At 36.6% G+C, this 15,117-nt stretch overlaps 1 protein-coding gene across 1 annotated transcript; it reads right to left on the bottom strand.

Moving 5' to 3' along the window:
* Positions 1–3,604: 3,604 nt before the first annotated feature.
* On the bottom strand, positions 3,605–9,517 carry LOC104541591 (glutamate receptor ionotropic, delta-2-like). Its single transcript, XM_010185692.1, has 2 exons — positions 9,239–9,517; positions 3,605–3,947 (listed from the first exon to the last, which is right to left on the bottom strand). Exons 1-2 carry the CDS (start codon positions 9,510–9,512, stop codon positions 3,910–3,912), a joined length of 312 nt encoding a protein of 103 aa, XP_010183994.1. The 5' UTR covers positions 9,513–9,517; the 3' UTR covers positions 3,605–3,909.
* Between the last annotated feature and the right edge of the window lie 5,600 nt (positions 9,518–15,117).

Genomic DNA, 15,117 nt, shown 5'->3' with positions numbered 1-15,117 from the left:
CATCATAAATAAATTTGAGCTCAAATGTTTAATTACATGTGAAATCTCATTTATATTATTAAAATTTCTGGAACCTAATAAGTGGGGATGATATTTCTTGGGAGAAACCAAAAATTTGTAAATGGTAAGAATGATGGTTTTTTCCTCCCTTGCCTGCAATTTTCTGAAATTTCACACATCCATAAAGATAACAAATTTTCCAACACTTTTTAATGTCATCCAGTTGAGAAAATGGAAGAAAACTATACTTATATACTTTTTTTTTCTTTTTTTGGAAGATGCTTACATGTCAAACTGTAATAAAAACAAGTAACTTCCATTTTGTTGTTTGGTATGAATTATTGAGGTACTACTGAAATGTCTGTAATCTTTATTTTAAATTATCATTCAAATGTCATTTACATCTACTTTTTGCTTCATGTCATATATCAATTATTACAGATTATCCTTTAACTAAGGAAAATCAATACAGATAGTCTCAAGTAGCTGAATCAATGTTGGGGGAGAGATACTAACTTTTGCAGTTTTCTTATCACCTTACTGGTGACCGACACAAGATTTTTCCTTTAAGTTTCTCAGATTTTTAACTGGAAAGAAAGCAGGAAAAAAAGCAAGGGATAAAAAGGATAAATAAGACTGAAACTAGAACTAATCCTTAAGAGTATCAGCTGCTATCTTAGCTTCTCAAAAAGAGAAAGGGTGTCAGAGTGTGATCACCCTTTACTCATGGAGGCTGACAAGGCAATATATTCTATAATAACTACTTCTGACTGTGTAACCTGCTTTCTACCTCTTCATTCAATTTCTTTTTGACTACAGGTTGCATTAGCAATTTCCAAAAGGCTTCTATGAGTTGCCTTTTAGTAAAACAACCTCTTGCAAAAAAATGAATTTTCTCTGCCTAGTGCCTCCAAGATGATAATGACTTAGAGCCTAGCGCTGTTTATCTTCAGCGTTTACTCTCCTGTTAAAAAATAATGCCAAATCTGAAAAATTATATATAAGTCCTATACAACTGTAGAACAGAGCTCTATACCTCTGCCTACATATATGCCTTTATTTAATAGCAAGCAATCTATATTTCTGTCTGTGATACACCAACTGTCCCATGTAGGTCACTGCTGCTCCCTGCTGGTTTTCATACATGTGAGGAACCATGCATCCCCTTCCAAGTAGGTGGTGAGGAACAGCAAAGTGTTTGTCCTTGCAGACTTCCTGGTCATAAACCAAGTGTGACCACGCGTGTACTTAAAACAAACTGTTCTCAGACTGTGCGTCAATCTCTCAATAACGTTTTCAGTTGATTAAAAGTTTACACTATGGAAACAGGAATATATTATGACTGGATTGGTGCTGTGAAGAACATAAGCTACAAAAGCAATGCTGATAGACTAAGATTTAGAAATCCTGCAATAAGTATTTTCTAGCTTTTTCCTGTCTCTCTGCTTCCTCTTTCTTGACTGGTTAAAACTCTCAGAGAGAGGTTTTCTCTTCAGTTTATGATACTACCTGATATTTATGATAATATTATGCCTAACTCATACCTTTTTTTCCAATGGTGGTATAATTTCTGTCATTCAACAAGCAAAGTACTTTGTTCAATAGCTTCCTTGTTTGATAACTGTTCATTTATTTAGCTGCCAAAATATCAGTTTACAAACTCTGTTATAATATTTGCGATATGATATTAAGATAATGTGTTGAGAGTTGAAAAATACTTAGCAAACAGTAGCGGAGATCAGTACAAGGTTCAGATATTAAAATATTCTTAAAATAAGTCACTTTTCTTCTAATGCTTGCAGACTCCACATATACGAAAGAAACCTCATGTCTCTGCAAAACCTCGAGATAGCACCTCATTTACAGCAATGACCCATTACACAGATATTAGGACCAAAATTTTAGATACAATAAAAAATTTAGTGTTCCTTCCTTACTAACACAACACAGATGGCTGTCAGGTGAAGCCTTCGAATACTTTATCCAATCCATCCTTAAAGACAGCAACATGAACAAATGATAAACTCTCCCCTACCTTTCTACATAGTCACTTACAGCTCCTGGAATGCATTTCCCCAGCTATTACATGGTTAAAAAGCAGAAGCATGGCCATTGTTTCACTAGATAAATTCTATAGAATAGTTCAGTTATCTCAGAAGTAGAATAATTTTAGGGTCAAACAAAATATATATTCAGTTTCCAGCAGTAATGTCAACTGGCAAAAGCAAGTTATGAAAGTGCTCGCAAACAGCTTCTAACTTGCAATATAATTAATTGACACATTAAAATTACACAGATGAAAAATACATGCTCCTTTCCTTATCTGGATGACATAATAAATACTAATGGAAAAAAAAAAAGTTCAGTAATAAGCTTGAATTAATTATATGTTTATTGAGGCACAGTGAAGTAAATGAGCACGGGAAGCTGGCAAAGAGCCAGATGAGTAATAAACAGTTTTAAGACTGTCTGGAGACAAACTTGAGAATATTATAGTCATCAGGCAGCTGAAAACAGCCGCAGGGTAATTATAAGCATTTGCAATCGATTAAAGAGAGCATGATTCTTTTATGAATCTTTATCAAACTTGCATTAAAACTTTAAATGATTTGAAAATGTTATGGTTTCAAATACCCTTTTGTCAGTGGTGGTCATATATTTATTTCTGGAAAATACGTGTGCAGAAAAACATCAACTGAATTACTTACTCTATATGTTTCTTAAAGGAGATACGAGGAATCCAGGGCCGTATGTACAGATGGGCATCATCTCAGAATATCACCTCTCTTACAACACAGGAGGCAGCCTCTCTGCAAGCAGGTCAGCCTTTTCAGATCTAGGTACAATCCCATCTTTTCCAGGATCTTTAAAGAGCAGTACTCCAGTCCTATAGCATTACACTCAATTTATCTCAAAACAACCACCTTCCTGGGGCAGGGATGAGTAGAAGGCTCTTTTATTTTCGTAGTTTTACAGACCTCTTTACTCAGGCTAGAATCCTCAGTAATACAGATCTTGCTGCTCTCCTCCTTGAGATTATTTTATTTTGTGTCTTTCTCTGAAATCCTCCCTCAAATTGAGCTTGAGACATCTTTAGTGATGTGACCAGGTACCTCGCACCACTGCCTTCATTCTTTCGTGGTGCACAAATAATCTGAAACTCCATTGTATGCTGAGTAGCAAGAGGAGAGATCAATAAGAAAGTTTCCGCAAGACAGATGCCCTCTAAACTATTTCCTACTGCTAAACTTCTCCTTTCCAGCGAAGTCTTCAATTACTTCTTCAACCTCTGCTTGCTATGGGAACACCTCCTTGAGCCTCACAAAGCAAATCCCTTTCATACCCTTAAAGCTTGCTTTGTTTCTTTTCTTTGCAAAAGTTAAAATTAAATTACCACCTAAAGGAATGCAAAATATCCATTGCCAAATATATGTATGATTATTAAGAAGGTCAACAAAATTTAAGCAAAGATACCTTCATCCTGGAATCTGCAAATACTGTGTAAATCAACAGCAATGGTTGCATATCAAAGGCATGCTGGGTTGAAAAACACAGGGTTAAGCTAGAAATTTGGACACAGGAGTGAGGTTTCCCAACTTTTTAATACAAAATACAGAAGAGTTTTAAAATATTACTGCCACCACAAAAAAGGAGAATAAGAAATAAGATAAAATTAATTCTCCAGGAACAACCTTATTTCCCCAACCTTTCTAGATTAAGTACAGAATCTTTCTATCTGCTTTGGCACCAAAAAAACCCATTAAAAATAAATGCTTTCAAACAGCTAGACTTTCTTTCATCTTAGAAATGCAGAGATATCTACACTGTAAATTGCACAAAATTTACAATTATGTTCTTACAATGATTGACTGGTTTCTTCATAAGGAATTTACTACTACAGAAAAGTATCTACATATTCCTGGAAAACAGAGAGAACTGTAAACTGCCTGAAGAGTAAGACATGAATTACAAAACCTTGCCCCTTGTTGGTACACCACAGAGATAAAACCCAACAGTGTGCTGGGATTCTAAGTCAATTACTTTGCTTATATAGCCTGAGCTCACACATTCAGATCTGAAATAACTATTTCATTTGTTTTCCTCTGCAACTGAATGTGTAAGGCTCTTTTTCATGGTACTGTTTAGGGACTGGCCCTTGTCAGATGGCAGTCTGTGGGTGAGGTAGAATTTGCTGCTTCAAACTACATTTTGTTTGCTTTCAATTTGAAATCATAAAGTAAAGATGTAATAACTTGGCAAAGCTCAAAATGTTTACGGATGTCAGTGGCTCTTCTTACAAATCTAAACTTTGCAATTTCCAAAGGTATAAGTTATGTATTTACAGTATCCAGCCTGAAAATAAGTTCACTGAAAAGGGTCCTAAGGATGAGTTCAGAGACTAAGTGGAAGAACTGCCCAGTCTCTACACCTGCTTGTAAGAAGGAGACACGCAGCTACCCTCTACAGAATAGCGATCCTATGGTTTCAGCTGAGCAGTCAAGAATGAGAAGAGTAGGAGCCGATTTGGCTGCTTAAATGAAGTCAATTTGGCTTGTACATACTGTGTGGATAGTAATTTTAATAGCAGGATGAGAAAGGCATCAATCCACTGCATAATTTTGCCGCATTTCATGCTGCCTGCTCTTTAAGTCTGCAAGAAGACTGTTCTTAATGGGATTTGAAGAAGCACACAATTGTCCTTGAAGACTTTTAATATCCTTATATGAAATTTTCTTAAGCAAAATCAGATTTCCTGTCCTGGGCAGGCCTTTATCTTGTTTTACTTCAAGGAATGAAACACACTAAATACAAGGGGACTGACTGCACTGTTTTCACTGGGAGTTTGATATAGATCATCCCAGCAGAGAGCAAGTACGGGAGGGGGAAAGAAGACTCATCCCATTCTGATTTTCACATGTTCATCTTAGTTTATGCACTAAAGGTATAGATACAACTGTAGTAAATAAAATACAAACAAACATCACCTAGGTCTGCTTGAGTTAAAATGTTCTCTTTTCTTACCTTCTCAGTCATTAACTGTTACTGTGTGTAAGCCTCACATTTGTTACTGGCAAGACTCTACCACTGACAAAAGACTATAGCTTTACTAAAATCTTTCACCAGTTAGTCAGCATAAATAAGTCAACAGCATTAAGATGCTTTTTTGATTATCGTCAAGGAGTCTTGTTTGGGTTTGTGTTAGAATAGTCAACCTACCTACAATTTTTTACTTGGGAAAAACCCATCAGTTAAAAACTTAGATGTCAATTATTTCAGAAATGCATTTCTGCATCACTTCTTCAACAAACAGCTGATTACAACTTAATGTAAGAATTGCTTCCTTCAAAGGCTTTAACTTCTTTGTTGGTAAAGAACCCTTAGACTTGAATCTTCTAGTATTTAGACAGAAGTGTTAAAATGTTAAAAATGAATATACTTGTCTACTTATATTCAAAAAAGAACTTAGGATTTTTAAAAAAGGATAACATTGCAGAAATCTCTCTTGGCCCTGCAGAAAGAAACATTTCCAATTATAAACAATTCTATAACTCTTTGAGAAAGAAAAGGAATCTATGATAGACTGCAAGATAAAACTCAGAAGCAATCCAATTCATAGGATTAAAAAACTACGACATGGATAAATTGACACATAAATAGTCGCAGCCTCTTTTAAAGGTGCAAGGGATCTGATTTAGCACACTATTTACTTTGGATATGAGCCCAGTTCTACTGTAGGAAAATTTATTTTAAGTATGAAAGGCACATTTTCTTTCACAGAATGAAATTATTACTGGAAATAATTTCAGTAATTAAACTAAAGTATTTTGTTATAAATCATAAATTAAATCACTAGACAAAATAACTGCTCAGAAAGGAAAGTACTGCAATTCTGCTGGCTGCTGTAACCAGTCAGTCAAACAGCATTTTCATGTTTTCTAACTTAACAAAAAGTTGGCAACAATAGGAAAAACCAAAGGATTAACATATATAGGAATCTATATTTCCATTACTTCTCAAGTGCCATTTTACTGCTATGGAGACATCACTTACTGTTATGATACACATCTTGAGGAGGAAAGATCACTACATATGAAAAAAAACCAAACAAAGGAAACAACCCAGGGTAAGAATTTGCTCCATTTGTACAAGTGACAGTTCTGCAGAGGACTGTGCAGAACATATCAGTAATCCTAATATGGATTTAATTCTAATGCAAGTGTTGATCTCCCACCTATTTTAATATTTAATACTAAATGTTACATTAAAATGTCTACTATTAACTGCTGCAAGCAGTTAAACTGAGTAAAGCCTCCAACCAGCATCTGATTTTCAGTCTGCATGAGCTGAGAGGGAGAAGTAAATCTCATACTGCCGCAGATCCTCTCAGGAAAGCTGAGGAATGGGACTGGGATCTTCCAGAGGGAATTCCAACCACCCTTATCTGCAGGGACTCTTTGACCAACAGGATGGCTTACCCCTGGACTTCCACCCCATGTCGGCATGCCTAGTCTTGATTTCTTTCTAAAATAGGCACAGAAGCTAATGGTAATGTTCCCTTCCTCAAGCCATTCTGGGGTTCTTTGGCCAACTCTCTCTTATAAAACCCAAACTGATGCTGGGATTTCTTTTTTTAAGTATTTCACACCTATAGATCCATCTAAATGAATGGCTTCCTCAGACACCACAGAATCATACCAGTGTTAGGATTTCAGGAGGTCACATAGTCCAACCTCCTGCTCAAAGCAGGCTGAATGATGAATTCAGACTTCTCCACTCTATAATCCATTAACAAGTGATTTCAACTTCTCTTTTCACATCCTGAATTTCTCTGTTCTGTCCTCTGTGCAAGCCCCTCTTTGGTCAATACAGAAGCTGGGAAGAAAAAGTGTGCATTGCTAATATACTGGAAATGCTTTGAGTTTATCAATAACATAGCAGGAAAAGGGGAGAAAGAGACATAATTTGTGAGGATTTATAATCAGCTCCTGGCAAGATTGCTCTCTAGGGATTGCTAAAACAATAATGTCATCATGGGTATGAGGAAAACTACTGCCATAGATCAAAAACTGGCTAAGTGAATTAAGAACAGGCAAAATACTGTGTCAAGCCTAATGATTTCACCTAAAAGAGGGCAGTGAGGAATTAGAAAGGTATTAAAAAGGCAGTATGAGCAAGAAGAGAGACTGGAGACACAGAAAACAACTCTCATGGTAATGAAAATAACAAGAAGGGCCTTGAGTCAGAAATGGTGATCTGAAACTTTTACTCTTGTTCGTTATTAGAAGGAGAGAAGGAGACAGCCAATGAAATTAGCAAAATAAAATTTTGTAAAAAAACTGTAGGAAGCAAAAAGAGAATACAGAAATGCTTGCTGCTCTAGGATAACTGTTAAAATCAAGGATTTTGCACAATTTAAAGAATATGACACCTTTGCACAGATAATAGCCCTATTCAGAGTTGCAGGTTAACTGAAAATTCAGGTTGCATTTAAAAATCTTTCTATTCATAGTACACACACAGAGACAAGAAAAAATAAACAACAGAAAACAAAAAAAACCCAACAAAAACCTCCAAAACAACCCCAAGAAAAAACATCAAAAATACCCAAACCACACAAATGGGGCAGACTGCTCAGCATATACTAAATGCATTAATTTCTTTTGCACCTTTTCCTGATGTGCACGATAGTGATCGTTGAACACAGTCAGAATACCAACCTGTCATGGCCAGTGTGGCATTACTTGTAGACTACTGAAGCCAGAATGCCATAGAGGCTGGTAGACTTAATACCTGCCATATGTCCCATCTGGGGATGATGTGTCACTGAATGAGCTACCGGTCTGAAACTTATTCCTTGCAGACAGGCATCTGTGTTTCATAAGTCACACAATAATGAGAAACCAAGGACAAAATGACATGGTGTCTGAACTGCATTCTCAAATTAAAGAATAAAGCTTGAATAATTTAGAACCCGTATTTATGAATATAATTATCAAAAAATATTAATTATAAAATTTGAGGTTTTAAAACTCACAATTACATGCAAAAAGATACCTTTTATCTTGGAAGATTACGGTCTTCTTCATAGGTGCACTGGTACTTAAATGCACAAACTCATAAAACATGACCAAAAATACTCTTTGCTGCAAGCTTTTTGGATAGGTTATTTGGTACGCGTTTCTTATCTTATGGCTGGTGCTTTTAGCTGCTGCTTTGTTATAAATAGGAATTCTCCTATTCATCATTTTCTATCTTTCTAATTTAAGAATTTATTATGTAGCCAGAGAAGAAAAATCAATAACACCTGACCTGAATGAACCAGCTATTATGCAGAGTTGAATCGCTGAAGTGAGCATTTTTCCATAACTTAAAGATTTAACTTTGAAAATAAGTTTAAAATGTTCATCCAAACCAGTCATGATTACTTATGAATAATGGATGCACCTGAAGAAAACAGGTCTGGTTTCAAAGCAATTTTCCATAGAAAAAAGGATCACAAAATTAGTTAGATAGTCCACCTATACTAGAGAAATCTGTCCAGCTCTCCTCAGCCACAGAAAATATCTGTGCTGAACTCTGAGTCAGCGAGCTGGATGGTACATTCTTGTGATGCTGTCTGTGTCGCACTTACTCTCATCACTCAACAATCATCAACTCAGCACCTTTCAGGAACACTGAATGAACTCAATAAAAAAGGAACATTGTCTTCTCCAGGCCCTCCTCCTCAAGTTCTCTGCTCTACAGAAGTTCTCTCTACAAGTTTTACATCCACGAACAGTAGCTCATTCTTGCCGAGGCCTCTAACCTACATTCAACACTGCTTCAGCTTCTGGCTCTCAAGTATATGCCAACAAACAGGAGACATTCACCACATCATAAGCAATTCTACAGAATGTAAAATCTTACACATTGCCCTTTGAATTGTCATCTTACATTTCTACAGTCCAATAAACAAGAGAGCTTGCTAAAAACTTTTATGCTTCATAAACACTGGCAGAATAGAAAGCCAGATAACTTCTCCATTTATCAGCTAACTCTAACATAGAAATTATCAAATAAACCTGTAAACGTTGATGGATTTTAGAAAGAGATTTCTCTGAGGTGCTATGAAATGCTGACAGAACCATAAATGTTCACAAGCAAAACATAATCTATTGAAGGCTATAAAGATGTAATGTGACTGCTTTCAACAGAATTATGGATTTGACAAAAATCACCCTGCTAAATAAATACTTACCATAGTCATTATCATAAAAAACAATGAATTTCTGCCAGGCGTATTCTGTGACCACCCTCAAGATGACATCATTTAAGTAGACAGGGGGGCGGACGGAGAGCGTGTAGTCATCGTTGCGGTTGCTCCTGGTGAGCCCACAGCCGCTCCTTGGCGTTCCTGCCGTTGAGCGCTGGATGAAGAGGTGAGGGATGTGCATGGCATCTGCCAGGGACTGCAGGGATCCTGCTGACGTGCAGCCAATGGAGCTGACAAGGGCCAGGATGCCTTGGTTCATCAGATCACAGGCTGTAAGAAAACAGCAATATTCGAGGTGAGTGCCGTTCAGTGCACAGGGCCTATTTTGCTGGCGAAATGCAGACAATGGGAATTGAAACACAACAGGTTCCATCAAGTGAAATATGGATAAACTTTTGTGCATTGAGTAATTCAGACCTAAAATTCATGAAAATCATGAAGCTTCTCTATTCATTTTGAGCTTTCTTGTGGTGAAAGCATGAAGACTGCCTTGTCTACCTTGCCCAGAAATGAATCATCCTTTGAAAATGGTACCCACCCCTGGGTGGAACAATTAAGGAATCAATTAAGAATTGATTCCAGCTACTGAATTAACATAACCACCCAAGGAGATAAGCACACTTCAAAGTCTAGTAGAATACTAGGATCTTTGCATTATACAGAGAAAAATCAAAGTAGTAACAGCTCGGGCTGCTGTCAACTCTTGAAGGCAACTGAATATGATTATGCACACTAACGTGTCCAAGCAAACACTCGGTTGTTTTTGAGTTTTAAGAGATACAGGCAATAATCTTATGTAACCTATTATTTGTCTTTAAAAAAAACAACAAACCATCCAAAAACCCAAAACAAGCAACAAAAAGCTAGTTTTATAAATAGCAAAATGTTTTCAGAATTCAGTTAATCTATATACATTTACTCTCTTCACCTCTGTAAGAAAGGCATGCAGTTGTTTGTGCAAAAAATTACACCTTGCAACTAATGGTCTTATTAATGAGGGCTGAGTTATAGCAGACAGTTTGAAGTACAATACCAATGACATCCACATTAGTGCCAAAGGTGTTTATCATGATTAATGTTAATGCAATCAATAAATATCAAAAGAATTAATAATGATTAGGTCTGTAATTTTGACGGATTACCCTGGAAAATAAAGTCAAGTGTCTATATTGGGTTTCTAACAGACTTGAGAGCTTGAATGAAGAAACAACTTGGGCTTGTACAATAATTCCCCTGAGCACACCTAAGGCTGAATTTTGAAATACTCGAATTTGCCACCGACAAGGCTACACATGCAGTTAACCTGCATTTACACATGTAAATTAGGTAATGGGATGGTAAGGTCACTATGTATTTCCATATGAATATCTAATACAAAACTGTGCGATTATTTATTTTGCAGGAATATTCTGTGCACAAAACAGGTGCCGGCAAAAATAAGAAACACACATGTGAGAATATATTCCCCTAAAAATATGAAAACATATTTTAGCGCCAGACTTGTTGTCTCATATCATATGGCTCTTACTCACAGTGAGTAATGTTTTACTTCGCAAACACTTATTGATCTCAGTGGGAATATTTACAGTGTGAGCAATGGAGTTCTACATTCAGGCCCATGTGGAGACTGACTTTGTAGCCAAAGGACAGCACTGGAGGTCATGAATGCAGAGAATCACTCATAAAACCAGTGCATTATTCTGGTTAAGATGCAGAGGTCTGGAACATGTCATGGTGCATTTCCAGGGTATACTGATGCCACTGAGGCTCTGTCCAATGGTAACACTTCTGAATTCCTTCATGCAGATATCTATGGGAGGGCAAGTGTAAACAGAGAGAGATTGCAAAGTGTTTTGGTTTAGGATGAAGTGTTCCCTCTGTATCTGCTCTGAATGTAGCTCAGCTTTTGGGCCAGCTTCTGGTCTGCAGGTTAAAGGTAATACATTTTCAATAACCACAAGTATTCCTTTTCAGAGAAGTACTGAATCTCATTGGTAACTGGACAAAAATTATCAGTATCTCACAAGTTCCTAATATTCAGAACATTTCAAAGCAATCTGACTAGCTATTCCTCTTTTATGCTGCTTGTTACATTCTTTATAATCACTTTCAACATAGATAAAAGGCTTGTCAAGTTATCTTTTTAAGGAGATGCCAAATCTCTTTCTTGATATGATTCTCCTATGCCAAGCACTGCAATATCTAGGTTGCCCATGCCAGTGAGAATGCTACTGGTTGAGAAACAAACTATTTTTATTGCAATATGGATCTATCCATTGATAAATACCTGTAGCTATATGTCAACAGATAACATTACAGCTAGATAACTTTATAGCTAGATATATGAAGGTGGTGAAACACTAGAACAGGTTGCCCAGGGAAGCTGTGGATGTCCCCACCCTGGAAGTGCTCAAGGTCAGGTTGGGTGGGACTTTGAACAACATGGTCTGGTGGGAGGTGTCACAGGGTATTTGAAAGAAGATGATCTGTAACGTCCCTTCCCACCCAAACCATGCTAAGATTCCATGATTCTAAGTTGACAGATGAATAAAACGGATGTTAGATTCTGTAAAATCCTGATTTTAATTAAACAAAAATATAGGTATACATGGTCCTGATGACAGCTGTTCAAATAAAGTATGTATAGTGAGCCTCCAGTCTCTCAAACACGACTCTTAAAAATATAGCAGAGTTGAACTACATTAAAAAAAATGCTTGAAAATGTCTAAATTTTCAGGCATGCATCCAGACTGAGAATAATCAGTATGCTCCCTGTAATGCTATGAAGTGGGAAACATGCTTTTTGTGAAAATTGTTATTGAAACATGAAGGGGAAGAAAACAGCACAGAACATTTAGCTCCACAGGGTCGAATGCTAATGCTGGCAAACAAACTGAATAAAGGATTAAAATCTTCTCTCTTGACACTGCACCACATTTGTTACAATAGCCTCAGGACTGAAGATGCCCGTGTGACTCTTTCTTCCAGGATACACTTATGAGAATCACATGTGCTGGACTGGGGCAATATGCACTTAATTATGCTCGCAAATGGACCTTATTCCTGTGCACTTAGAGACGATTTAATACACAGAGAGCTAGCTGCTGCAGAACGGGCTGTTAACTCAGAGGCAGGTGTGTCTACAAAATGAGTGCATGAGTTGCAGAGTTCACCTCTGAGTCAGTCTGACTGGAATAGTCCTTGAACAGAAATATAAGTATAGAACAGAAATCTACAGTATATACGCATACACAGTAAAGACTATATGTTATGTCAAACTACCATATAGGATATTCATATAATTTCTTAGCCAAGCAGAACTTCTGTTGGCTCCAGTGGAAGAGTTGATTGGTGAAAACCGTAAGACTGAGCTCTACATGTTTTCTTAATCGTCTTTTCCTCTCACAAATTAATAAATTCTTTTCCTAGTGATCCAAACCTTTCAACTTATCAATTGACTAAAAGCTCTAGTTCAAAAATATTTGAAATCCTCGTTGCATTCCCTTCCTGAGCCTAAAATATCCAAGTTATATTTTTTCCCATACGTGTTAAAAAATCCACACACACATTTATATATAGATATATAAGGACTTTAATGCTATTATGCCATTCAAAACTCTGCTGCAATTTAATTTACTATGACCTCCTTAGAGACTGCATTTCCAAGCTGGTGTTTAGTCTACTGCCAATATGATCAAGGAATATTAGTTTGCCACCAACCAGAGGAAAAAAATGTTGCTGTATCTTCTGAGTCCTCAGTCAAGACAGAAATGTCAAATGCAAATGGACTCCTACACAGCTCCATTGCAAATTTAACAAAGAAGGAACAGAAAATTAGTAATAATGTTTATAAAACACTACTTCTGTTCCGTATCATAAGTTATGTCTAAATAGAAATTGTCCAGACATTAATCCACCCTCATAACCAACAGACAGCAGATGCTATTAAAAGCTGGATCTTCACCAACTAAAGAAATAAATCACAGAATCTTACACATTTTGTAGAGAGAATATCAAGAATGTCTGTAAAATGAAATAATTTTAAATGTTTCTCCACTGTAGATATACATAGCACGTATAGCACATAGCACGTACAGCACACACTGGCGTGCACCCAGCGTTACATTTAACTCTTCAGCTTATCTTGCTTTTCTCAAAATGCAAAGTTACTGAATTTCCAACACTGGTGGGCCAATTGGCAGTAACAAAAAAGTGATCTTTTAGAATAAAATACCTTCTAAGCTAATTTGGCATGGAATCTAAAGAAAACAGTGTTCAGTATGCTATTTATTAAAATAAAGAACATAGCCAATGCAATTTGATATAAATAATTTACATCTAGGCTATCGGCTTGTATAAGCACTTTCAGCAAAGCAGAATTTAAATGGCTATGGTTACAAATGTATTCTTAAAATGTGTTCTCTGTAAAATGGTAACAATGGTGGGTTGTTAAATAACTACTAGTGGCTATCATTTTGGGGAAAAAAAAAGAGAATATCTATAAATAAGAGCAAGTTTAAAACAGATGCAAGAATAAAGAAGCACCAAAAAAAGGACCACTGAGATTTAACTATTGCTACAGACATGAACATTTTCTTATTTACTTCTCCCCTTTTCTTCCTGATAATAAATCATAACAAATCACCCTCATACACCACAAACTGATGAGTCAAACTGAAAAAAAAACCAACTGTTAAATCTCTGGAGACTTCAGTAACAGCCTAATTTTGCTCCCATTGAAACTGCTGGTTAAACAAAGTAGGAGCATTATTTTTTTTGAAAATGCTAAATATTGTGCATAAGGACTCGGTAGTATTCCTTTAAACAATCAGAGATTTATCCTAGGGTCTTTTTAATCTCCTACAATTTAAAAACGACCAGGCTCCTTCCAGAACTGTAGTGTAGTTTGACTGAGAATACATTGAGTGAACAGAAATTAGATCTAAAGCCTGTTCCCAGAGTCCTTGTCTCATGGGACAGACTTGGACACCCCAATGTCATTTCCCTGGATGTCCTTTTCCGAGCTGGCATCATTTCAATCTCACTGCTCCTGAATGTTTTCCACATATTACCCACGTAGAGTGGATAATAAAATAAAAAATAATAAATAAATGCTAAATAAGTAAATAATAATTTAAAAATATATAAAAAAACCTCAAAACCTCTTCACTGATCTCTCTGTTGCTTTGGGGTGAAGCATGAGTGGTCATAAACTGTTGTGGTTTTTTTTCCCTGTGCATCTTCTCTGCATATCGGAAGTGCTCCAAGGACTCTCAAACCTGGAGGGCTCCAAATTCGCTTTCCCTTGATTTTTGTAGAAGATGAGTATAGCCTTTCCACAGAAACCTTTTTTATCTTACTCTCTTTTTGGGCCTGTTGGATCACAGGTTGCCTGGAAGGATACTCAGATTTGTACCCCGTTCCAACAAAACAGGCAGGAACCTACAATGTGGTCAGAGGTCGGGAAGAAAAATCTAGTCCATAAGAACCTCAGGTTTTCCCCATACTTTAGCCACGAAGAGAGCATTTGCAGTTTTATTAATTAATGCATTGAGGAAATTCATCATTCTTTCCATCACCCTATTTGTACTAATCCACACCTAAATCAGGATAAACCGCTGATTCAAGGGGCAAAATACATCAGGCAGCTTGAGCACCATTAAACAGATATTAGGCAATCAAAGCTTCTATGTAGCTTTGAAAATATAAGCTATTATTTTTTGTTTACTTTGAGAATAACATACTGCTATCAGCTCCTCAAATCCTTCCTTAGTTTCAGGATGTTCATGAATACTGAGGGACTGTAGCATGTAACTTCCCAATTGCAAAGGGTAAGGAATAAGGTTAAAGCTGGATCTCTTTCC

This window comes from Mesitornis unicolor, unplaced genomic scaffold, assembly GCF_000695765.1.
Source record: "Mesitornis unicolor isolate BGI_N332 unplaced genomic scaffold, ASM69576v1 scaffold37865, whole genome shotgun sequence".
Taxonomy (NCBI): Eukaryota; Metazoa; Chordata; class Aves; order Mesitornithiformes; family Mesitornithidae; genus Mesitornis; species Mesitornis unicolor.
Note: the sequence above shows the minus strand (reverse complement) of the source record. Positions and strands in the feature narration are given on the sequence as shown.

Excerpts from the sequence above, each read along its gene's own strand:
- LOC104541591 (XM_010185692.1), bottom strand. The coding sequence starts at position 9,512 with ATGAACCAAGGCATCCTGGCCCTTGTCAGCTCCATTGGCTGCACGTCA. Across the intron at positions 3,948-9,238 it reads TTTTTATGATAATGACTATG|GCAGTTTACAGTTCTCTCTG; the intron begins GTAAGTATTTAT and ends CTTACTCTTCAG.